This window comes from Protobothrops mucrosquamatus, unplaced genomic scaffold (assembly GCF_001527695.2).
Source record: "Protobothrops mucrosquamatus isolate PMUCROS unplaced genomic scaffold, P.Mucros_1.0 scaffold395, whole genome shotgun sequence".
NCBI lineage: Eukaryota > Metazoa > Chordata > Lepidosauria > Squamata > Viperidae > Protobothrops > Protobothrops mucrosquamatus.
The window spans coordinates 93,022-117,560 of NW_015386726.1; the positions used below are offsets into that span (position 1 = coordinate 93,022).

Sequence of the window (24,539 nt, forward strand, 5' to 3'; positions counted from 1 at the left end):
AACTTAAAGGCAAAGGAAGAACATATCAAAGCTGATACAGGCATACTTTGTTTTATTGCACTTGGCAGATATGGCGGGTTTTTTTCATGAATTGAAGGCTTATCACAACCCGGTGTTGAGCAAGTCTATTGGTGCCATTTTTCTATCAGCACTTGCTCTCTTACATTTTGGTAATTCTTGCACTATTGCAAACTTTTTCATTATTATTCATCAGAGCCGCTTTTTTTTTAGCAATAAAATGTTTTCAATTAAGGCACGTACATCATTTGTTTAGACATATTGCCTACATAATGAAGGCAGTCCTCAACTTACAACTATTCATTTAACAGCCATTCCAAGTTACAGTGGTGCTGAAAAAAGGGAGTTACGACTGGTCCTTTGCTTTTTACAATCGTCACCGCATCCCTGCAATCACACCATTACAATCAAGGCGCTTGGCAATCGGCATATATCTACAATTGCTGCGGCATCCCACAGTTACGTGATTGCCATTTATAGGCTTCCCAGGAGCTTCCAAAAAGCAATCAACGAGGGAAGCCAGATTCACCTGATGACCACAGTGATTTGCTTAACGACTGCAGCAAAAGAGGTCATAACATCAGACACAATTCATTTTAATAATAATAATAATAATAACAACAATAATAATAATAAAAAAAGTTGGAAGGGGCCTTGGAGGTCTTCTAGTCCAACCTCTTGCTCAAGCAGGAAACCCTACACCATTTCAGACAAATGGCTGTCCAGTCTCTTCTTAAAAACTTCCAGTGTTGGAGCATTTACCGCTTCTGGAGGCAGGTTGTTCCATTGATTAATTGTTCTAACTGTCAGGAAATTTCTCCTTAGTTCCAGGTTGCTTCTCTCTTTAGTCAGTTTCCATCCGTTGCTTCTTGTCCTGCCTTCGGGCGCTTTGGAAAATAGCTTGACTCCCTCATCTTTCTGGCAACCCCTGAGCTATTGGAACACTGCTATCATGTCCCCCCTCGTCCTACTCCAACACTGGAAGTTTTTAAGAAAAGACTGGGCAGCCATTTGTCCGAAATGGTATAGGGTTTCCTGCCTGAACAGGAGGTTGGACTAGATGACCTCCAAGGTCCCTTCCAACATTACTATTATTATTATTATCTTCATTAAACTAGACATACCCAATTCCAGCAGCCGTTCCTTATATGCTTTAGCCTCCAGTCCCCTAATCATCTTTGTTGCTCTTCTCTGTACTCTTTCCTAGAGTCTCAACATCTTTTTTACATCATAGTGACCAAAACTGGATGCAGTATTCCAAGTGGGGCCTTACCAAGGCCTTGTAAAGTGGTATTAATACTTCCCGTGATCTTGATTCTATCCCTCTGTTAATGCAGCCTAGCACTGTGTTGGCCTTTTTGGCAGCTGCAGCACACTGCTGGCTCATATTTAAGTGATTGTCCACTAGGACTCCGAGATCCCTCTCCCAGTTACTACTATTGAGCAAGGTATCACTTAGCAACAGCAGTTCCATTCCCAATTGTCACCATAAGTCGAAGTCTACATAATAGCCTGAGCATAACTTTGTGAATACTGGGAAACAAAAAATAATAATTCTTCGCTTTATTGTGATATTTGCTTTATTGTGGTTGTCTGGAACTGAACCAGCAACATCTCTGAGGTATGCCTGCATTTTACTATTCCCAATCTCTGATCTCTGTTCCTTAATAGATATGACAGACAACAGAAAACCTTCTGTACTGTATTAAAAATTTGGCTTACCTTAATTTAATAGATGTTCAAAAGGCTAGAGGTTTTAATAGACTAAAAATTTATGAAGAGCAAAGTTCGAAGGAAAATTTGGAAAGAGAGATACAGACGGAATAAAACTTTTTAGAAGTTTGCATTTTGAAATAAGACAACGTGCTAAACTTTTCGTTCTTCCTTCTCCTTATACAGATGGGAAACTGACCGTAATTTGGGCTCATGATTTCTCTTTGCATCAACAAAGCCCTGGAATTCATAGTGCAGGAGGGCTCTTACCCAGCGAGGCCACATTCCTGGAGTTTTCCAGCATGACTTCTCCATGGAGAGCCTTTTGATGAGGATCCAGCTGAGCCCACTCCTCCTCAGAGAAATCCACAGCCACCTCCTCGAAGGACACCAGACCCTGAAACAGGAAACCTATACTCCCAATTAACAGAAAAAGGTCCATTTGTTCACAAACCCTAAAAACGGACCTTTGAAGCGAATTAAACAAGGCAACGTTTTTGCAAGAAAATTGACAGCCAGACTTATTATCAACTTGATTGTTTCCTGTGGGAATTTCAGGTCCATGCGGTGAAAGAAATCCCAGTTTCCTTCTAGATCCACTGGCAGATGGGTTCTGGACACTCCACCCATCCCTGGCTCCAGTTCTTCCTGGTGTGTGCAGGCAGGGGCGGGGAAGTCCTCTCTGACATTTCATCCCTATGGCCTGTGGGACCAGACCCCAAGGTCAATACAACAACTTCATGAGTGTTTTGAAGAGCCCATCCCAGGATTCTGTCTGGCTGTCATCAATAGGCACATGAAAGACAAGCCACTTTCAGCTTCTCACTGGATTCCTGTGGAACGTGCTCCTGCTGGAGCCACTGGCAGGCTGGAAGATAAGAATTAAGTGCTACCTGAACTGGAGATCCAGCTGCTGTCTCAGCGCCAACAGAAAAAGGAGATGCCCCTACAAAGACCAGCGACATCGTTCTGTTCCCTAAGAGGGAGACAAAAATTTTGCGGAAGCAAAATTAGTAAAATGTGGGGAGATACCACACTCAAGAGGATCCACTGAAGAAGAGAGAGCTACAGACTCTCTGGGAAACTTTATGTATGTGGCTTGGAAGGAACCCTCTCCCTTACCTCGAGAGGTGTCCCAACTTTGGTCATTCTGGGAGGGGACAGTAGGAAGCAGCTCCTGAGGGGGATCGGACAGGTCTCTCCTCCTCATGGGATGTTCAGTGATCATCTCCAGAATCTGTAACTCCAGGCAGAAAAAAAGGAGATGAATGAAGGGAACGGCACACAGAGATAAGATAACCTTTATTGTCATTTTTTTATTGTGGGCACAACGGCACACATCAAAAATGAAATTTAGTTGCCCGTTCTCAAAGTGAAACACATACATGACACACACCTAAACATACTATATTCAACATATGTATAGACCCATACCCCTACATATACATAACAATAAATATTAAATGCTGTGCATCTTGAATATATAATGGAAGGAGGAAGCTTGAGAGTTAATGCTGTATGGCAGTGATGGCGAACATTTAGAGACCGAGTGCCCAAACTGCAACCCAAAACCACTTATGCATCGTCGGGTGGCGGGTAGGTGTGGCCAATTGGGTGGGTGTGGCGCATTGGGTGGGCATGGCTGCGGTGGTAACGGCAGATTGAGTGGGATTAAAAAGTTCAATCAATCAATTCCAACTTTGCAAGATCTTTTTTTCCTGCAAGAAGTTGAAATTGACTGATTGATTGAATCTTTTTTTTTTTTGTACATGGCGGCGGAGACCTAAAGCGAAAAGGTTTTATAAAACCCAGCTGAAGGCCTAGGACTGATGCGACGGCGCGCGTGCCCACAGAGAGGGCTCTGAGTGCCACCTTTGGCACCCGTGCCATAGGTTCGCCACTACTGCTGTATGGAATTAAACTATGGCTGAATCTGGATGTTCTGCTACGGATACCACGAAGCCTCCTCCTAGAAGGTAACAAGGAAAACAGGTCGTGAAGAGGATGTGTAGTGTCCCAGATAATCTTACGGACCCTGCTCAAGCAACGCTTCTGTGCTATGTCCTGGATGGGAGGGAGGGAACTGCCAATGATCTTTTTGGCCATCCTCACCACTCTCTGCACCGCCTTCCTGTCTGAAGCAGTGATGCTTCCAAACCAGACTGTGATGCTGTATGACAGGATGCTCTCGATCGTCCCCCTGTAGAAAGTGGTCAGGACAGGGGAAGGAAGATGTGCTTTTCTCATGCGATGCAAAAAATGCAGGCGCTGCTGTGCCCGCTTCGCCAGTTTCTCACTGTTGAGCGACCAAGCCAGCCTACTCGTTAGCTGCACACCCAGGAATTTGATGCTGGTAACCATTGTGGGTAGAGAAGCATTTCCTTCTCTGCCCACAACTTTACAGCCTTTAAGACCAGAAACTGTAGTTAAGAAATAATGAAGAGTTCAAACATTGTTTATCTTTCCTAACATCCCTTTAGAAGTCTTAGAATAAGCGTCTCTTACCTGCAGTTGTCCCTGCTCCTTCTGCTCCTCTGTTTGGCTCAGAAGGAAGCCTTCAGCCAGGGCCACCGCCTGGGAGCTGGTCTCTGCTCCACACTCCCGCACCCAGCTCTCCATCTCTGAAGGCAGGAGAGCCAGGAACTGCTCCAGAAGCACCAGATCTAACATCTGAGCCTTGGTCTGCCTTTCCGGCTGCAACCACTGATGGCAAAGGCGATGGAGATGGCTGCAAAGCTCTCGCGGCCCTTTGGCGTCCTGGTAGTCGACATTCCTGAAGCTCCAGCGCTGGATCTCTGAATTGATGGTTTCCTCCTTTAGGGTCTTTTGCCCAGTTCGTACCCAGGTTCCCCGACGGCTCCTTTTCCCAGCTTTCTCAGCTGCTCGGTGTTTTGACTCCATTTTCTTTTCGTTCTTCAACCCGAGTCCAAATGGGGCCAAGAGACCTCCTGGGCCCATAAAAGTATTTCCAATCATAGAGGAGGATTCATGAGGAGGTTCTGGACGAGTCTCATCAAGCAATTGAGCCCTCTCTTGTTTCTGAGCCCTTTTGATCACCAGGCAAGATGATCCCAGCTTAAATATCCATGGAGGAAGAGAAAAAAACAACAGGCCAAGATATTTATCTTCCTTTGATCATTGAGAAAAAAATGATAGTCATCCCTATCAGATTTACCTTATTTTCATCCCTTGTACCCTTTCAGCCTGAATAATTCTAAACTCCTCCCACGACACACTTAACCAACCAATCCTTCCAGAGTTTGCACTCACACCTGCTAACTTTCCCTTTGTAAAGAGGAATAAGAGCAGCATCAGGCAAGGAGGCTACCTTAGGCACAAAGTAAATTAAATTGCCCAGTTGCTCACCAGCTGCATCTGTATTTTCACATTTCTCCAATTATACTCTCTACCCATTTTGCACCATCCTCCCATCATCTCTGCCTTTCTCTTCCTTTTCTCCTCCTTTTTTCTTGGACACTGGCCACTCTTAATATGCCATAACATTTTTTTTTCTCCTGATTGTTCGTGGTTCTTTTCCTTGGTTTTATTTTTTCACTTTTGAAACGGAAAGCTGCCCAGAGGTATCTGCTGACAAGAGGCAGCTACATAAAATAACATTTAATAAATATATGCCCACCTTTGATACAACAAAGATGATTAGGGGACTGGAGACTAAAACATATAAGGAACGGTTGCTGGAATTGGGTATGTCTAGTTTAATGAAGAGAAGGACGAGGGGTGACATGATAGCAGCGTTCCGGTATCTCAGGGGCTGCCCAAAAGAAGAGGGAGTCAAGCTATTCTCCAAAGCGCCTGAAGGCAGAACAAGAAGCAACGGATGGAAACTAATCAAGGAGAGAAGCAACCTAGAACTAAGGGAAAATTTCCTGACAGTGATAACAATTAACCAGTGGAACAACCTGCCTCCAGAAGCGGTGAATGCTCCAATACTGGAAGTTTTTAAGAAGAGACTGGACAGCCATTTGTCTGAAATTGTATAGGGTTTCCTGCCTGAGCAGGGGGTTGGGCTAGATGAGCTCCAAAGTCCTTGCACCAGGACTGCAGGCAGCGTTGTCTCCTAACACATGGTTAATCTGGACATACCTGGGCCATGGTGACAACCAAACCCCATCTTTACTATACCACACAGATGCTCCCACTTATCCATTTATCTCAAGGGTTGCCACAAAGAAGAGGCAGTCAATCTATTCGCCAAAGCACTTGAGGGAAGGAGAAGAAGCAACGGATGGAAACTAATCAAGGAGAGAAGCAACTTAGACCAGGGCTGTCAAACTGGGCCAAATTTGTGATGCCGAAGCCGCACCCACCCCATTGCCAGCAATGGGAAAAAAGTGTGGTTTCAGAATCCTCTTTCTTCCCTCCCATCACCTCTTGTCCTCCCTCATTTGGGGGAGGGTCTTCTGCAGAGGTGCAACTCAGTTCCAGGGGCAGCAGAAAAAACTCTTGGGGGGAGGGAGGTCTTTCCAGTCCTGCCAACCATTACATTTGAGGCTCAGAATTAGACCCTTCCCAGAAGCTTGAAATAACAGTTTCGAGGCCAGAAAACCCGTTTCCCAGATGTTTTTGGTAGGAACGCTGAGAAGCAATCCTGGTTTATGAAAAATGTAAGCCTATTCTCACAGTTTCTTCCTATTCGTCCCCCAGAATCCGCTCTCCCAACTCTTTTTGGGTTTTCACTGAAATTTGGAAAGCAAACGAGCCACTCATCCTTTTTCATCCTCTTCCTACACTTCTACATTTAGGCAAGAAAAACCAAATGCACAGGTACAGTACTATAGGTGGTACCTTGCTCAATAGTAGTAACTGTGAGAGGGATCTCGGAGTCCTAATGGACAATCACTTAAATATGAGCCAGCAATGTGCTGCAGCTGCCAAAAAAGCCAACACAGTACTAGGCTGCATTAAGAGGGCTAGAATCAAGATCACGTGAAGTATTAATACCACTTTACAATGCCTTGGTAAGGCCACACGTGGAATACTGCATCCAGTTTTGGTCACCACGATGTAAAAAAGATACTGAGACTCTAGAAAGAGTACAGAGAAGAGCAACAAAGATGATTAGGGGACTGGAGGCTAAAGCATATAAGGAACGGCTGCTGGAATTGGGTATGTCTAGTTTAATGAAGAGAAGGACGAGGGGGGACAGGATAGCAGTCTTCCAATATCTCAGGGGCTGCCACAAAGAACAGAGAGTCAAGCTATTTTCCAAAGCGCCTGAAGGCAGGACAAGAAGCAACGGATAGAAACTAATCATGGAGAGAAGCAACCTAGAACTAAGGAGAAACTTCCTGACAGTTAGAACAATTAACCAGTGGAACAACCTGCCTCCAGAAGTTGGGAATGCTCCAGCACTGGAAGTTTTTAAGAAGAGACTGGACAACCACTTGTCTGAAATAGTATAGGGTTTCCTGCCTGAGCAGGGGGTTGAACTAGAAGACCTCCGAGGTCCCTTTCAACTCTGTTATTCTATTCTACACTCCTAACAGATGTGGAAGTAAAGGGGGGAAGCACCACGAGGTAATCCCCCCCCTTGGGAACAAAGGCAGGGGAGCAGCCCACCCATCTCCCTCCCCCAAAAGCATGCACAGCCAGGAGCAGGAATGGGGGGGTCTCCCCCCTCCCTCCCAGCCTGGGGATTCCGAGTTCAGCAAACCCTTTGTGTGGGGGTGGTGGTTGTCTTTCCCTCCTGCAACCGGCTCTGGAGTGTTTTGGGGGGAGGAGCCGCACTTTCCTCTTTTTCTTGCAAGAAGCGCCGGGGAGGCTTTGCCTACGGCTGGAAGGGCGGGTTGTCTCCTCCCGGAGAGGCTCTGGGTCGCGGGATCCCCCCCCGCCGCCAGCCTCCCCCCCACCTCGATTCCCAGGGAGCAACTCACAGCTGATCCTCCCCCTTCAGCAGGATTCGGAGCGGAGCATGCGCAGGGGCGTTCGGAGGCGAGCGAGCGCGCCCTAGTGGGACCTGCGGGCAACGGCCGTATCTCTGACAGCGCGATCGCGGTGGACCTTAGAGGCCATTCAGACCGACCTCTATTCAGACCAAGATAGAATAGAAGAACAAAGTTGGAAGGGACCTTACAGGTCATCTAGTCCAACCCAGTAGGATACCCTATATTCCTTGTGTGTCCAATCACACTTGGCCAATAAAGAATCTATCTATCTATCTATCTATCTATCTATCTATCTATCTATCTATCTATCTATCTATCTATCTATCTATCTATCTATCTATCTATCTATCATCTAGCTAGCTATCATCCTAGCCTAGCCTAGCCTATCCATACCATTTCTGACAGATGGTTGCCCAATCTCTTCTTGAAAGCTTTTAGTGATGTCAGTTAATGTAGATGTCAATTAACGTCATTTTGGGAGCCCACCGGCTGGAACTCAAGAACAAATTCTTCCCCATGGCTGCTTCACATCTTGGTGGATCCCTTCTACTTCCTGTCCTCTTATATTTTAAAGGTTAAGGTTTTTATTTATTGTTGTAATGCTCTCTTCCGCATGCCTAAACGGGGAGCATACAAATCTGATAAATATCTGGGAACCGAACCTGGGTCTCTTGCCACATGCATCCCCAGATGTGCAATTTGCTGTCCTCTGAGGGTTCCTCCAGATGTTGCCACCAGATTTTAATTTGGGATAAGCTGAAAGAGGAAAATGGATAAATGCATGCCAGCAATCTTCATTAAACTTGATCCAAACTGAATGTAAAGATAAGAAGTGGAGATATTTATCCTGAAGCCAGAGATTTTTTTTTCAGTCCTCGTTTATTTCTGTGCTGGAAGAAGCTTCTCAGAATCAGAATAGAGTTGGAAGGAAACTTGGAGGTCTTCTAGTCCAGCTCCCTGCTCAAGCAAGAGACCCTATATCATTTCAGACAAGTGGTTGTCCAGTCTCTTCTTAAAAACCTCCAGTTCTGACAGCAAGCTGTTCCACTGGTTAATTGTTCTCACTATTAGCAAGTTTCTCCTTAATTCCTTGGGTGTCTCCTGCTGGTCCCCCCCCAGTTGAATCTTTCATTAAAGAAAGCGGAAGGGGGGGGGAAAGGATCCTACTGCAACTTTTCCCCAATTCTCCGCTTTCCTATTTTTGCACAAGATTTACATAAAGCTGCTTTTAGTCTGGGCATCACTCCGCATCCTTCCCGGCTCTTTTTCCTTTGGGCTCTTTTGGGATTTCAGCCTATGGAGATTTAAGGGGTTTCTCCCTTCCTAGTTTGCCTGGTTTCATCCTGGCTTTTTAATCCCCACCGATTCCAGTGGGTCCCTTCTGCCACTTTGTGGTTCCTTTGTTTGGGTGTCCGCTTTTTTGGGTTGTTGAAAAGTCTCAATCCTTTTTTTGCCCATCCCCTTTTTGGGATGGAGGGAAGGGGATAAACCCCCATTTGGAACACAAGCGATTCACCCCAATTCCTGCAAAACGTTTCATTTTCCTGCTTGAGTTTGCAATGCAAAAAAGGTCCCTGTCTCCTCTCAAGTGTCCCGAAAGTGCTTTTTTCAAGAGGCAAATGGAATTTGTTTTTTACCTTGAAGATGTTTCGCTCCTCATCCAAGATAAGATAAGATAACCTTTATTGTCATTTTTATAGTGTGGGCACAATGGCACACATCAAAAATGAAATTTAGTTGCCCGCTCTCAAAGTGAAACACATACATGACACACACACAGAAGCTTCTTCAGAGCTGAAGAAGTTTCTTGCATGAGAAGGAAAACTTCTCCAAGGAAAAACCAAATGCTGCATCCCATTTTGGTCACCACATATAGAAAAAAAAGAGGTTGACACTTTGGAAAAAGTACAAAGAACAGCAACCAAGATGATTAAAGACCCGGATATTAAAACATACGAAGAACAGTTGCAAGATTTGGATTTGGCCAGCCTAGAGAAAAAAAGGACTAGGGGGGACATGATAGCAGTATTCCAGTATTTGAGAGGGTGCCACGAGGAGGAGGGGCTCAACTTATTTTCCAAAGCACCAGAAGGGAGGACAAGGAACAATGGATGGAAACTAATCAAGGAGAGAAGCAACCTGGAATTAAGGAGAAGCTTCCTAGCAGTGAGGACAATTAACCAGTGGAACAGCTTGCCACCAGAAGTTGTGGGTGCTTCATCATCACTGGAGGTTTTTAAGTGGACGGCCACCTGTCTAAAATGGTATAGGGTCTCCTGCTTGAGCAGGGGGCTGGACTAGAGGACCTCCAGGTTCCCTTCCAGCTCTATTCTGATTCTATTCAAAAAACCAAGGAAGTCCAAGTTGCCTCTTGAAAAAGCACTTTTGGGACAGCCATGACCCGGATGACTGAGAATCTCCACAGACATTCTCCTCTCAAGGCTTTATCCAGGAAAATTTGGAGAGGGGTGTGCTAAATGCTCCCCGAGATCCCCTCCCTCCTAGCGAGCTTCGACTTTTCCTGCCTGACCAAGTTTGGGGTCTTCCTTGCCCCCCTTGCTCGGCACGTGCATGCAAAGGGAATCCAAAAGTGGGAAGGCTGACTCTGATTTCACGTCCTCCAGCCCGGTTCTCACGAAGTGGTTCTTCACGTGTCTGGCGCCCTCCCTGCCCAGGCGCCTCCCCATAGGAGGTGAAACGGTTACAGCGAGCGAGCGCGAAGTCCTAGAGAAGCCAGGCGTTGGGCAACGTCCGTTGGTAGGCGCGCATGCTCAGTCGCACTGCAGGCCAGCGGGGGCTGCCCCTCCCGCTGTTGGTGCCTGGAGGAAACCCATTGGGAGGGGAGCGAAGGGAGGGGAGCCCGCCGGATCACGTGGGCTTGGTTGAGCCAATGGCGGGAGAGAGGCGCCTGTCAGATTTGGGAAGGAAAAGATAATTGTTGGGTCGCCTCAGCCGCTTCTAGGCTGGGCGCGAATCTTCCTCCAGGCTCTGAGGGGAATTTTGGATCTCCTGGTGGCCTTTCAATTCGTGTCCCGTCGGAGAGGAGACCTGGAGTCTTCGGCCGGCACAAATATTTGTCCTTTTGTGTGGTCTCCTGAAGCATTTCACTGCGCTCCTCTCTCTCTCTCTCTCTCTCTCTCACACACACACACACACACACACACACACAGAGGATGATATAGTACTATAGGATCTCCTGCTTGAGCAGGGAGTTGGACTAGAAGACTTCCAAGGTCCCTTCCAGCTCTATTCTGGTTTCTCAAACACGAACACAGGATAGTATAGTATAGTATCTGCTTGAGTAGGGGCCTGGACTAGAAGACCTCCAAAGTCTCTTCCAGCTCTATTCTGATTTCTCTCACACACACATGCACACACAGGATAGTATAGTATAGTATCTCCTGCTTGAACGGGGCTGGACTAGAAGACCTCCAAGGTCCCTTCCAGCTCTATTACGATATCTCATACACACACACACACACACACACACACACACACACACACACACACACACACAAGAAGCTTGGACTTGAGGCCAAAAGCCAAGACAAAGGTGTGGAGCCCCTGGCAACCTCCTGGGTCCTGACAAGATTGTCCCCTGGGAAAGGGATCTATGGGGCTTGCACTTCCTTTCAGAAATCCTTCGGTGGCATCCGTGTGCCTTAGGATCTCCTGGTGGTCTTCCAGCAGGGCCCCAACAAAGAGAAGAGGCTGAATACTTGTCCCTGGTTGGGGGCCCCCTTTTTCAACTCCAAACAGGATGGAAGAAAGAGATGTTTCCAAAGTGCATCAAACAGAATCTGGTTCTGTGAAAGAAGAAGATGAGAACTCAAGTGGATGGACTCGGCTTAGCGGCAATAGGGCATCGCTGGAAAAGGATCCAGTTAGGCAGAGTGTCCTGGGCAAAATCTCTATGTAGTCACTAAGCTAAGCCTGATGAGGGCACAGAAGGAAAGTCAAATGTTAAACTATCTGTTAATTTCTGTCCTGCTTCCTAGCACTGTGGTGACACAAAGCTCCTAAAAACAGCCTCAATTTTAGCCCTTAAAATGAATAGAAGTTGGCTTTTCTTTACTCAAGGCAAGAATGTCTTCCAAAATACCTTACTCCAAGCAATCAAGCAGGCTTTGCAACTTAATTCATCTTAGATTTTTTCTTCTTGTTGTATTCAAAGAGAAAAGAATTGGAACAAATGTAAACCTGAAACAAAGAGATTACACATTAGCTTTCCTGAACATTTGCTTTTAAGTCTAGATGAATGTCTGATCTATTCAAGTTAGAGGACAAAAAGGAGGGCGTTTTGCATGCTGCTCTAGGCAGTACCAGATGATTCATCAACCACATGCCAGACCCAAGCCTGGATAAATGGAGAGGGTTGGGGAATGCAATGGTGAACTACCCTATAAAAAAAATCTCACCAGAACACTTCATGGCAATAACAACATAACTCAGAAATGGATAACAATAGTGGGATCCTCCAGGTTGATCGACAGTCTGCAAGCTATTGGAGAAGAGCAAGAGCTAGCCTTTAGTAGTCAAGGTTTTTATAACGCTATTGGAGGAAAGCCTTTGGGAAGCCTAGCAATCGATGGTGCCTATGATGAAGGAGGTTGCCTACAGTGTACAAAGTTATGTCAAATTGAAACATGGAATGTTAGAAGTATGTCCCTTGGGAAACTTGAAATTATAAAAAGAGAAATGATTAGAGTGAACATACACATTCTTGGCATCAATGAGTTACACTGGACAGGCAGAATCCCAATAATCATCAGAAAAGTTTATGGTTTATTTTTCTGGAAACGATATCACCAGACAAAAAGAAGTTGCTTTCTGCAAAAGCAAACAAGTGACTTGTACTCCCAAAGAGATATATAAAAAATATTTTGTATATTATGGGCAATTTCAATGCAAAATAGGCCAAAGAGAAGAATAATAGGCAAGTTTGAGCTAGATGAACGGAATAATGCTGGTTATCGCCTAGTCTAGTGCAATTTGCCAATGTTTTTGCCTATCAAAATTTGGATGCTTGGCAACTGACTCATTGATGATGTTTGCAGAGTCCCAGGATAATGTAATCACTAATTGCGAACTTCTGACAAACAAAATCAATGGGGAAGCCAGATTCACTTAACAGTTGTGTTACTAACTTAACAACTGCAGTGATGCACTTAACAACTATGGAAAGAAATAGAGCAAAACTCACTTAACAACTGTCTCACTTAGCAACAGAAATTTTGCGTTCAATTGTGGTCATACATCGAGGTTATAAGTTCAGTTAGCAACAGTTCAAAGTTACGAGACACCCCGCCAAAGTACTTACCACAGTCCTGAAGTTACGAATGTTGCAGCACCATGGTAGTCATTCACCCTTATGACCTACCGTAGAGACATTGAAACATTCCCCCTGCCTATTCACACACCCGCACAGGGACCTAACACGCAGTAGCACTGCTATAATAGCCCACCGGCTCCTCCCCACCCCAAAGGCTCCTTTACCTTTGAAAGATCCAGAGTTCCAGAACTGTTCCTTCTCTCTTCAAGTGAGCTGTCTCCTCTCCAGCCTCTCTGCCATGGGATTTCCATGGCAGCTCAGTTTCTTTGCCTGTTCTTGATGTTCCAAAAGCAGGGCGGTGAGAACAGAGGCTAAGCAGGACAAGCTGCTCAGCTTGGCTGACTCACTGAGGCTGCCTGCATAGGATACCTGATCCGCTTTTGGAATGCCAGGCAGCCTCAGTGAATCTGAACAAGGGCGAGACCGCACCCCCAAAGGATTCTCTTCTCCATGCCAAAAGCTTTTATAGAATAGGAATATCTTGTCATTGTGTAACTCACAACGAAATTAAGTGCTGTCCAGTGTACACTACATACAAGCAAAAACCACAAATAAAAACATACATTATATACACACATCCTTCACATTCCACTCACCATTGTGCTGCCCCCGATATTGCACTTTAATGTTACACTATATAGTAGTATTTAATATGCTCAACTCATCCGTTTTGTTGGCGAGGGATCTTATGTTGGCAAGAAAAATGATCGGAAGCGGTGGTTTGTTTGGGTGCTTATGTAGCCTCACTAGCACACCAGCGGGCAGCCTCGCTTTTGCTTCCTGTTCCTTTGCTTTCTCTGCCTCCTTCCTGCTGGGATAGTAACCCATAGAGAGCTTGGAGTCCTAGCTGCATCCACTGGTATATTGTGCAAGCAGAGAAACTCAGTTATAATAGCCCACTCGCTTTTTAAACTGATTTGAAGATTGTGCCGGCCATAGGTGTTATTTGCCCGACAGGACATGACAAAAACAAGCAACAACAATACTTACAACACACACACACAAAAACAACCTCGCAACACAAAAAAACCTCATAGACACACAAAAACCTCGCAAAAATGGAAGGCTTTGGATGAGAGATCTCGCAGACAAAGAAACTGCAGCAGAGAGGCTGGAGACAGCTTGCTTGATCATCGAGATCTTCAAAAGGTGAGTCTCCACAGGCCCAGACCCGGTGGGGCAGGGGAAGCATGAAATATCTCAGTGGGATGGCGATGGCCTTGGGTGGTTGGAAGCACTAGGTCCCCCATGATTTTCCCCACTGTGAGATCTTATGTGCACTTAATGACCTAAGCGTTCGATTAGCAAATGAACTGGGTAAAGGAGGGATCATGCTCGTTTAACGTGATCCAATTAACGAATTCTCGGGTTATGTAAGGACCTACCTCAGCTAAGCCACCAAGGAAGCAGAACTCTTGAAACAAGCATTGTCTCGAAAGGGACTTTTATTAGGGGCTAGTGATAGCAGGGAAAACAAGGTGAGGTCTCAGAAATCCGCAAAAGCAGTATATTAAAAACGGTAATCAATACTCCACCCCCCCCCAGGGTCCCAGTGTTCATTTGAATTCCAGCCAATCCATAGATGGCATAGTGTTTTGGTAACTGGCTTCTTTGGCCTGTTCATTCAAGATTTTTCTCACTTTCGTTTCCTTCTGCGCCAAGCACAACCGTCTCTTAGATAAGGGTGATACATTCCTTTCCCTGGGGGAAGGGCACAATAGCAAGACAGTGCAAAACAGAATGGCAGGCCCAAAAGAAAGGTTACAGAAAACAGATTCAGGAATAGGCATAGGGAAACAATGTATTTCTTTGGGGACCTGACAGAATTTTGCTTGATTGCTTGATCAAGTAGGGCAAATCCTTTTTAAGTCTGTTTGATTCCTAAGTTGCATCTCTTACCCTCATCCCCCGAGGTCTTCCACAGATTACATTATAGGAAATGAGGCAGACTCTCTTTGTGTTCAATGCCTTTAATGGTTTCATATCACAGTGGATCCTTTTACAGGAATTAAGAACACTTCAGTCCCAAAAGGCATCTCCCCGTGTTCCCTTTTATTTTGATTTATTTGCATCCCAAATTTATTATTTTAGATAGCACAAGGCATTATTTGTATGTGAACACACGCACTCACACCTAATACTTCTCCCTCATTTTCCCAGAAAAGTCGGCTGAGAGTGAATGGCACAAGATCACCCAGCTGGCTTTCATGCCTAGGATAGAACTAGAACTCACAAACTCCTGTTTTCTAATCTGGTGCCTTAACCACTAGACCAAATAGGCTGTTTTGGGGGATTGCGTTGTTTGCTCCACCTGAAGTTTTTTCCACACACCATGCATTTATAATTTTCCCCACTCTGTGGTTCCTGTTATGAGAAATAAGGGGTTCTGTTTTGCCATTACCCTTTTTACATTGAGAATATTTCTAGATAGGAAGTCCTCAACTTACAACTTGGCGCTTGGCAACTGTTCAAATTTCCAGTGGGCCTACCTGGTGGGGACATATGACTTGGATTTGAAATTCTAATTTTTAGGGGCTCCCAAACTGACATGACTACACATTGGGTGCTTGGTAACCAGGTTGCATTTGCAGCCATTTGCAGTGTCTCATTGTCATGTTACCACATTTTATGAAGGCTTTGCTAAAAACCCAAGATGCCAGTTTTCCGCAAAACTGCACCCATAGTGAACTCTGTTCACTGAAAAACTGGCATTTGCTTAATCCTTCACTTAATGACTACAGTGATTTGTTTAATGATCACTGCAAAAAACAGTTGTAAAATCGGGTTGATACATGAGCAACTCACCAACTATGATGGGCCGACTCCATTATGGTTGCAATTCAAGAACTACCTCTAGTTGCTCCTCTATGTGAACCCTTTTATGGGAAATAAGGTCACTATTTTTCCTGAAATTCTTTCCACACTCCATGCATTGATAGGAGGTCTCACCTGTGTGGATCCTCTTATGATAAGTAAGGGAAGAGTTTCGACTGAAAGTCTTTCCACATTCTATACATTGAAATGGTTTCTCTCCTGTGTGAACCCTTTTATGTGCAGTAAGTTCACACCTTGTGCGGAAGTTCTTCCCACATTCTATGCATTGATGGGGTTTCTCTCCTGTGTGGATACTTTTATGGGAACTAAGGCTACTGCTTGTGCTGAAGTTCTTTCCACATTCTATACACTGAAACGGTTTCTCTCCTGTGTGGATCCTCTTATGAGAAGTAAGGGAACTGTTGTGACTGAAAGTCTTTCCACATTCTATACACTGAAACGGTTTCTCTCCTGTGTGAATCTTCTTATGATAAATAAGGGAACTGTTGTGACTGAAAGCCTTTCCACATTCTATACACTGAAATGGTTTCTCTCCTGTGTGGATCCTCTTATGAGAAGTAAGGGCACTGTTGTGACTGAAAGCCTTTCCACATTCTATACACTGAAACGGTTTCTCTCCTGTGTGAACCCTTTTATGTGAAGTAAGATCATGTCTTGTGTGGAAGTTCTTCCCACATTCTATGCATTGATAGGGTTTTTCTACAGTATGGACCTTTTTATGAGAATCAAGGAGACTCTTCATACTGAACCTTTTTCCACAGTCCAGGCATTTATAGGGTTTCTCTGTGGCATGCATCCTCCTTTTATGTGAAGTAAGTTGTTTTCTTGACTTGAAGTTCTTTCCACACATCATGCATGCATATTTTTTATCCCTTGTGTGGATTGTGCTATGGGAACTAAGGTTACTGCTTGTGGTGAAGTTCTTCCCACACTCTATGCATTGATAGGGTTTCTTTCCCCTATGGATCATTTTATGAGGAATATGGCAACTCTTCATATTGAAGCTTTTTCCACAGTCTATGCACATATAGGGCTTTTCTACTGGATGGATCTTTTTATCAGTAGTTAAATTAATAGTCCATCTAAAGCTATTTCCACAGTTCACACATTTATATGGCTTCTCCGTTGCATGGCTCACTCTACCGGGTAAAATATTATTACTACTGAAGCTCTTTTCAATTTTGCAGTTATTACTAAAATTACATTTTACTTTGAAACTTTTTCCCCTTCTATGAAAATTTCCTGTGCTGCTTCCTTTAGAATTACGTTGGGTCAGGAAGTGATCTATTTCTGCACATTGGAGAACGGATCTTTCTCTCCAATTGCAAGATTGGTTTTTCTCATATCTCCTCCTTTCCCACTTATTTGTGCATGTCTCTTCTGGTATTTCAATTTTGATAATTTGTGATGGCGCTATACTGCACTCTGGGAAATTTTCATTCTTCTGCTCATCAACTCCTTGAGGAGGAAGAAAAAGAAATCAAAAACTTGACAACATATAGTTCACTATCCCTATGCCAGTCCCTAGCCTGCATCTATTCATGGACATCTGCAAGGAAAAGAACAGTCTAGTGCTTTAAATCTTGAGTTAACTTTTGGTGGTCCGGGACCGTGGCCACAAAATATATTTAAAGGGGGTATGTAGTGAAGAAAAGGTTGAAAGACACTGTTTTAGTTCAAAGCCCTGCTCAAGGCAGAAGGCCTTATACCATCTCTGTCAAATGGTTGTCCGGTCTATTTTTGAAAACCTCCAGTGATGGAGCACCCACAACTCCATGAGGTAAACATTTCCATTGATTAATTGTTCTAATTGATTAGGACAAGTGAAATAAGCAAAAATATCCCTGATTATGTTCCCAGCACCTCTGCAATATTAACACAGGGCCCAAACAACATCCCAAGACTGCATATCAATCCTTTCTAGACTGACTGGTTATCAGACTGATTCTAGTACTTAGAACACTATGTAAGAGAAGTGGAATTAATATAAGATAAAAAAGAAAAGATCAGAAATCACTTCAACAAGATCTGCACAGATCTCCTAAGCCAGTGATGGCAAACCTTTTAGAGACCGAGTGCCCAAACTGCAACCCAAAACCCACCTATGTATCATCGGGTGCCGGGTGGGTGTGGTCCATTGGCTGGGCATGCCAATTGGGTGGGCGTGGCTGCGGTGGTAACGGCAGACTGGGTGGGACTAAAAAGTTCAATCAATCAATTCCAACTTTGCAAGATCTTTTTTTTTCCCCGCGAGAAGTTGAAATTGATTGACCGATTGAACCTTTTTTTTGGGCACACGGCGGCGGAGGCCTAGAGCGAAAAGGTTTTATAAAACCCAGCTGAAGGCCTAGGAGTGGGGCGACAGCACGCGTGCCCACAGAGAGGGCTCTGAGTGCCACCTCTGGCACCCGTGCCATAAGTTCGCCACCACAGTCCTAGACTGTAAATAAGCTCTTTATTAACTCCTCAATCCTCAAACTTTTCTCCAGAGGAACCTTTACCTAAAGAGGTCACGATCCTAGACATTTCCAACAGGACTTCTTGGTGCAGGGCTTTTTGGCTGGGATCCAGCAGCAACCACTCTTCACTCGTGAGATGAATGGCCACCTCTTCAAAGGACACAGGACCCTGAACAAGGAAGAATCCTTGTGATCAGACTCAATAGAATAACAGCAAATATATATGTCCCAGATAATGTTGCAGGATCCAATCTGAGTCAGTCATCGGGACCAGAATTTATTCTTCCAAGCTCTCAAACTTGTGCTGGAAGATCTCTTTCTCCAGAATATGTGCACTAGACTGTTCTATGCTAAGTCCAGTGTGCACATTCAGGAGAGAGAAAAGTTCCCTCAGGATGGGCTCCAGTACGAGTCCTGAAGCTTGTAGGAATAAATCTCAGGTCCCGGTGACTGACTCAGATTGGATGCTGCAAACTCAATAGAATTTGCATGATCTTCTTTAATTTCCAAATCCTAAAAAAGAATTATAATTCTTAAGTGGGCATTTCCCCAGCTGGACTCAACATATGTCATAAAATCATTCTGATCTCTGAAGAAGTAGTTACATACAAGGTCCTCTCCATCTAAGTGGTATAGGGCAGCAAAGATTATTAAAGTTGTTAGTTATGAATTAATTGTATTCCTAGCTCTTGAAAGATTTGATATTATTAGGTTTGGTAAATTGGATTTAACCAGGTGGCAAGTCCAGATGCCCTTATCTGTCTTTCTCAGATAAGTAGGTTTACTATTGGTTAGTCACGGGAAGAAGAACCACTAACCCTTTTATCTCTTTCCTAGACAAAAAAGTTGAAAAAGCTGGGAAGAGGCAGAAACAAAACTACTTCTAAAATGCAATCTGAAACCGGCATGGATGCAGCTCTTAAAAGGCTAAGCTGGAGTCAGGGGTGTCTTCGTTCTTTATCTTTTATAAACCTCCTTACAGCCCAGAAAAGAAAGTTCTGAAAGTTCAAATAACAACTCTCAGTATACATCTTTTCTCCTTGACTTATGATCATAAAGGTTCAAAATTAAACCTGGCTTAAAAAGTCACGACTATCTCAAATGGTCGCACTGCTCCCCATGGTCTCATGTGGCAATTCTGGCATTTGGAAATCAGTTCCCATTTACATTGTCTGGCAAAAACCCCATTGGTTAGACTGGATCTGCATTTACAACATGTGTTCACTTAATAATTGTGGTGACTCAATTTACAATCCCAATGACTTACGATGCAAATTCCAGCAACCTATAGAACCAACACCAAGAAATGATATCCTTATCATCATGGGGGATTGGAATGCTAAAGTAGGAAGCCAAAAGATAACTGGAATAACAGGCAAGTTTGGCCTTGGAGTACAAAATGAAGCAGGGCACAGGCTGATAGAATTTTGTCAAGAGAATATGATGGTCATAGCAAACACTCTTTTCCAACAACCCAAGAGACAGCTCTACACATAGACATCACCAGACAGTCGACACAGAAATCAGACTGACTATGTGCTCTGCAGCCAAAGATGGAGAAACTCTATACAGTCAGTAAAAACAAGACCAGGAGCTGACTGTGGCTCAGATCATGAGCTTCTCGTTGCAAAATTTAGGCTTAAATTGAAGAAAGTAGGGAAAAACACTAGGCCACTCAGGTATGAACTAAATCATATCCCTGATGAATATATAGTAGAGGTGACAAATAGATTTAAGGAATTAGATCTGATAGACAGAGTGCCTGAAGAACTATGGACGGAGGTTTGCAACATTGTACAAGAGGTAGCAACTAAAACCATCCCAAAGAAAAAGAAATGTAAGAAAGCAAAATGGCTGTCTGAGGAAGCTTTACAAATAGGTGAGGAAAGAAGGGAAATGAAAGGCAAGGGAGAAAGATACACCCAATTGAATGCAGAATTCCAGAGAATAGCTAGAAGAGATAAAAATGCCCTCTTAAATGAACAGTGCAAAGAAATAGAAGAAAACAATAGAATAGGGAGAACCAGAGATCTCTTCAAGAAAATTGGAGATATGAATGGAACGTTTCATGCAAAGATGGGCATGATAAAGGACCAAAATGGCAGGGACCTAACAGAAGCAGAAGAGATTAAGAAGAGGTGTCAAAATTACACAGAAGAACTATACAAGAACGAGCTAAGCGTCCCTGATAACCACAATGGGGTGGTCACTGATCTCGAGCCAGACATCCTAGAATGTGAAGTGAAATGGGCCTTAGGAAAGCTGAGCAATAACAAAGCTAGTGGAGGTGACAGTATTCCAGCTGAGCTACTCAATTTGCCAGCAAATTTGGAAAACTCAACAGTGTTGGAAAAGGTCAGTTTACATTCCAATTCCAAAGAAAGGCAATGCCAAAGAATGTCCAAACTATTGCACCATTGCACTCATTTCACATGCAGATAAAGTTATGCTTAAAATCTTACAAGCTAGACTCCAGCAGTATGTGGATCAAGAACTTCCAGAAGTACAGGCAGGATTTCGAAGAGGCAAAGGAACTAGAGATCAAATTGCCAACATACGCTGGATCATGGAGAAAGCTAGGGAGTTCCAGAAAAACATCTACTTCTGCTTCATTGACTATGCTAAAGTCTTTGATTGTTTGGATCAAACAAATTGTGGCAAGTTTTTAAAGAGATGGGAGTACCAGACCATCTTATTTGTCTCTTGAGAAACCTATATGCGGGTCAAGAAGCAACAATGAGAACTGGACACGGAACCACTGATTGATTCAAAATTGGGAAAGGAGTCCGGCAAGGCTGTATTCTGTCGCCCTGCCTATTTAACTTATATGCAGAGCACATCATGAGAAAGGCAGGGCTAGATGGATCAAAAGTTGGAATTAAGATTGCCGGGAGAAATATCAACAACGTAAGATATGCAGATGATACCATTCTAATGGCAGAAAGTGAAGAGGAACTAAAGAGCCTCTTGATGCAGGTGAAGAAGAGTGCAAAAGTTGGCTTGAAACTCAACATTAAGAAAACCAAGATCATGGCATCCGTCCCTCTCACTTCCTGGCAAATAGATGGGGAAGAAATGGAAGTAGTGACAGATTTTATCTTCCTGGGCTCCAAGATCACCAGATGGGGACTGCAGCCAAGAAATTAAAAGACGCTTGCTCCTGGGGAGCAAAGCTATGGCAAATCTAGACAGCATACTAAAAAGCAGAGACATCACCTTGCCAACAAAAGTGCGCATAGTCAAGGCCATGGTTTTCCCAGTTGCAATGTATGGCTGTGAAAGTTGGACCATAAGAAAGGCTGAGCGCAAAAGAATTGAGGCCTTTGAACTATGGTGCTGGAGAAGACTCCTGCGAGTCCCCTGGACTGCAAGGCAATCAAACTGGTCAGTCCTAGAGGAGATCAACCCTGACTGCTCTTTAGAAGGCCAGATCCTGAAGTTGAAACTCAAGTACTTTGGCCACCTAATGAGAAGGAAGGACTCACTGGAGAAGAGCCTGATGCTGGGAAAGATGGAGGGCAATAGAAGAATGGGACGACAGAGAATGAGGTGGCTAGATGGAGTCACTGAAGCAGTAGGCGTGAGCTTAAATGGACTCCAGAAGATGGTAGAGGACAGGAAGGCCTGGAGGAACGTTGTCCATGGGGTCACGATGGGTTGGACACGACTTCGCAACTAACAATAACAACAATAAGTACCAACAACTAAACATGAGAAGACAGAGAATTAAGAACAGCTAGAAGCTCTCTGAAAAACCTTCAACCCGATATAGAAGGATCTTCCCTTACCTAATGAGGCATCGTGATGTTGAATTTTCTCCTTGGAAACAGTTCTGAAAAACAGCCCCTGAGCAGGATTTCTGGGATCCCCCCTTGCCTCAGAACAATCAGCGCCCACTTCCAGAAAGGACCTCAGAACCTGAAATATAAACAAGGAAGTGAATAGAACAGGAAGAGCATAACTGGATTTTCTGTTCGGCCTACAATGTTGCAACTCATAGGTATGTCCATCAGTGGAAATGGAAGAAGCCAATGGGAATATTGTTCCAAATACATCATTTGGAAGAACAGAGGAACCATTTCTCTAACAAGGTTCTCTAAACATCTTGTATTATGAAGTCTCTTAGGGAGATATTTAAGAATTCAAGCAGATTAAGATCCCTCCATATTTCCCAAGAGGAACATCTCTCACCTCGTGTCCTCCCTGCTCCTTCTCTGCTTGGGTCAGCAGGAAGCCTTCCGCCAGGGCCACCGCCTGGCAACTGGTGTCTGCTCGGCACTCCCGCACCCAGCGCTGCATCTCCCCGGGCAGGACGGCCAGAAACTGCTCCAAGATCAGCCGGTCCAAAATCTGAGCCTTGGTGTGCTTCTCAGGCTGCAACCATCCCCAGCAAAGGCGGTGAAGGCGGCTGCAAAGCTCTCGCAGCCCCTCGGCCTCCTGAAAGGGGCTGTTCCTGAAGTGCCAGTGCTGAATCTCAGAACTAAGAGCTTTCTCCAGGATCTTCTGCCCGGGTCCTGCCCAAACCTCCCCACAGCTCCCAGGCTGAGGAGAAACAGAGCCTTTCCCCACTCCCTTCCAGGCTGGCTTGTTTGCATCCATTTCGGGCCTCTTCTCTTGACAGGGATCCAGAAGGGCCCTGTGGATCTCCTGGGTCCCCAAAGGTCTTTTCAGCCGTGGGATCTGAAAGAGTTGCACAGAAAGCCCCGGAGAAAATTATCATGCCATTCATCCCCCAAGCAGTCTCCAGCATTTACATCGGAGGTGGAAAAGAAAAGAAAGTTCAGGAACTAGAGAGCTGCCCCTCCCTCCTCGGCCACCGATAGGAGAAAACCCTCGGGGAGGGGAGCGAAGGGAGGAGAACCCGCCGGGTCACGTGAGCCTGGCGAGCCAATGGCGGGAGAGAAACGCCCATCGGGTTTGAGCGGGAAAACAGAATCGCCGGGTCTCCTCACAACCGCTTCGATGCGCGACTTTCCCGTCTTCACCCTGAGGGGGTTTTTTGGGGAGGGGTGTCTATTATTTTTTACGCTTCCTCGTCATGCTCTGTGGTAACATATCTGAAAAGTTTAATGCAGGTAGTCCTCGACTTCCATTCATTTTAGAAGATGAAACGGTTACAGCATGCGAGCGCGCGCGGCTTCAAAGTGGCAGGACGTTGGGCGATGTCCATTGGGAGGCGCGCATGCTCAGTCGCCCTCCATACGAGGGTGGATTTCCCCCCTCCCTCTGTGGTCTCTGGAGGAAACCCGCGGGGAGGGGAGCGAAGCCTGCCGGATCACGTGTGCCTGGCGAGCCAATGCCGGGAAGCGTTTGTCAGGTTTAGGCGGGAAAACGCCAGTCGCAGTCTCCTCAGCTAGGCACGACTCTCTTCCACCTGAGGGATTTGGGGTGTGTGTGTCGTCTTTATTATTTTTTTTAGACTTCCTCATCATGTTTTGTGGTATTGGGGAGTGGGATGTGGGCCTCCTGGTGGGGCATTATTGGAAAAGGACCCCATTAAGGATAGATTGGCTTGGACAAAACCTGCGTCCGGTTGTTTAGGGCACAGAATGAAAATCAAATGTCAAACCATCGGTTGATTTCTCTTCTGCATCTCAGCAATGACACACAGCTTTGGAAAACAGCCTCAATTTTAGCTCTGGTTGAAAAGAAAATGACCTGCAGAACTTGTGAACTGCAAAAGGACTCACCAGCTGCCCTTCCCAACGGTCCTCTACCTGGCTGAGTATGAAGCATTTGGCCAGCAGCACTGGAGACATCACAGTCAAAAACACAATTTGGGCATCTTTCGAGCTTCTCAGGCAGACCCCCAACACCTCCCTTTTTTCTCTCGCTCTCCCCATTACTCAATTGGGCCTCTGGAGAAGCTCTTGCCTGCCTTCCCAAACTTGGGCCTATTGCTTGTAGGTCACATTTGTAGAAAGTCACTAAAAATTTCAGTTCTCTGTACCCCTTTGAGTTCTCGGATATTAAGCAAGATGATGGCTTAAACCAGTGGTTCTCAACCTATGGGTCACAACCCCATTTGGGGTCGATCGACCATTTCACGGGGTCGCCAAGCAAGGCTGTCTGCCATTTTTTTCCCCTTTTCCGGCGGGTGCCTTACCTCCCTTGGGCTGGGCCAGCTGGTGGTCGGCCTGCTCCGTCTCTGCCGCTTGCCAGCTACGCCTCGGCCGGCGCAGGGGGCAGAACCACGCATGCACGGCGCTCCCGGGCAGGGAAAGTCCTTGACTTATGACCGGTTGGGTAGTCCTCGACTTACGACCGGTTTAGTCC

At 45.1% G+C, this 24,539-nt stretch overlaps 1 protein-coding gene across 1 annotated transcript in view; it reads right to left on the reverse strand.

The window, feature by feature from the left end:
* The window catches only part of LOC107287503, a 134,721-nt gene that overhangs the window by 91,589 nt on the left and 18,593 nt on the right, over positions 1–24,539 (reverse strand). Inside the window, 1 exon segment of the mRNA XM_029284153.1 lies at positions 15,839–16,597. Coding sequence (XP_029139986.1) covers positions 15,839–16,597 — 759 coding nt within the window.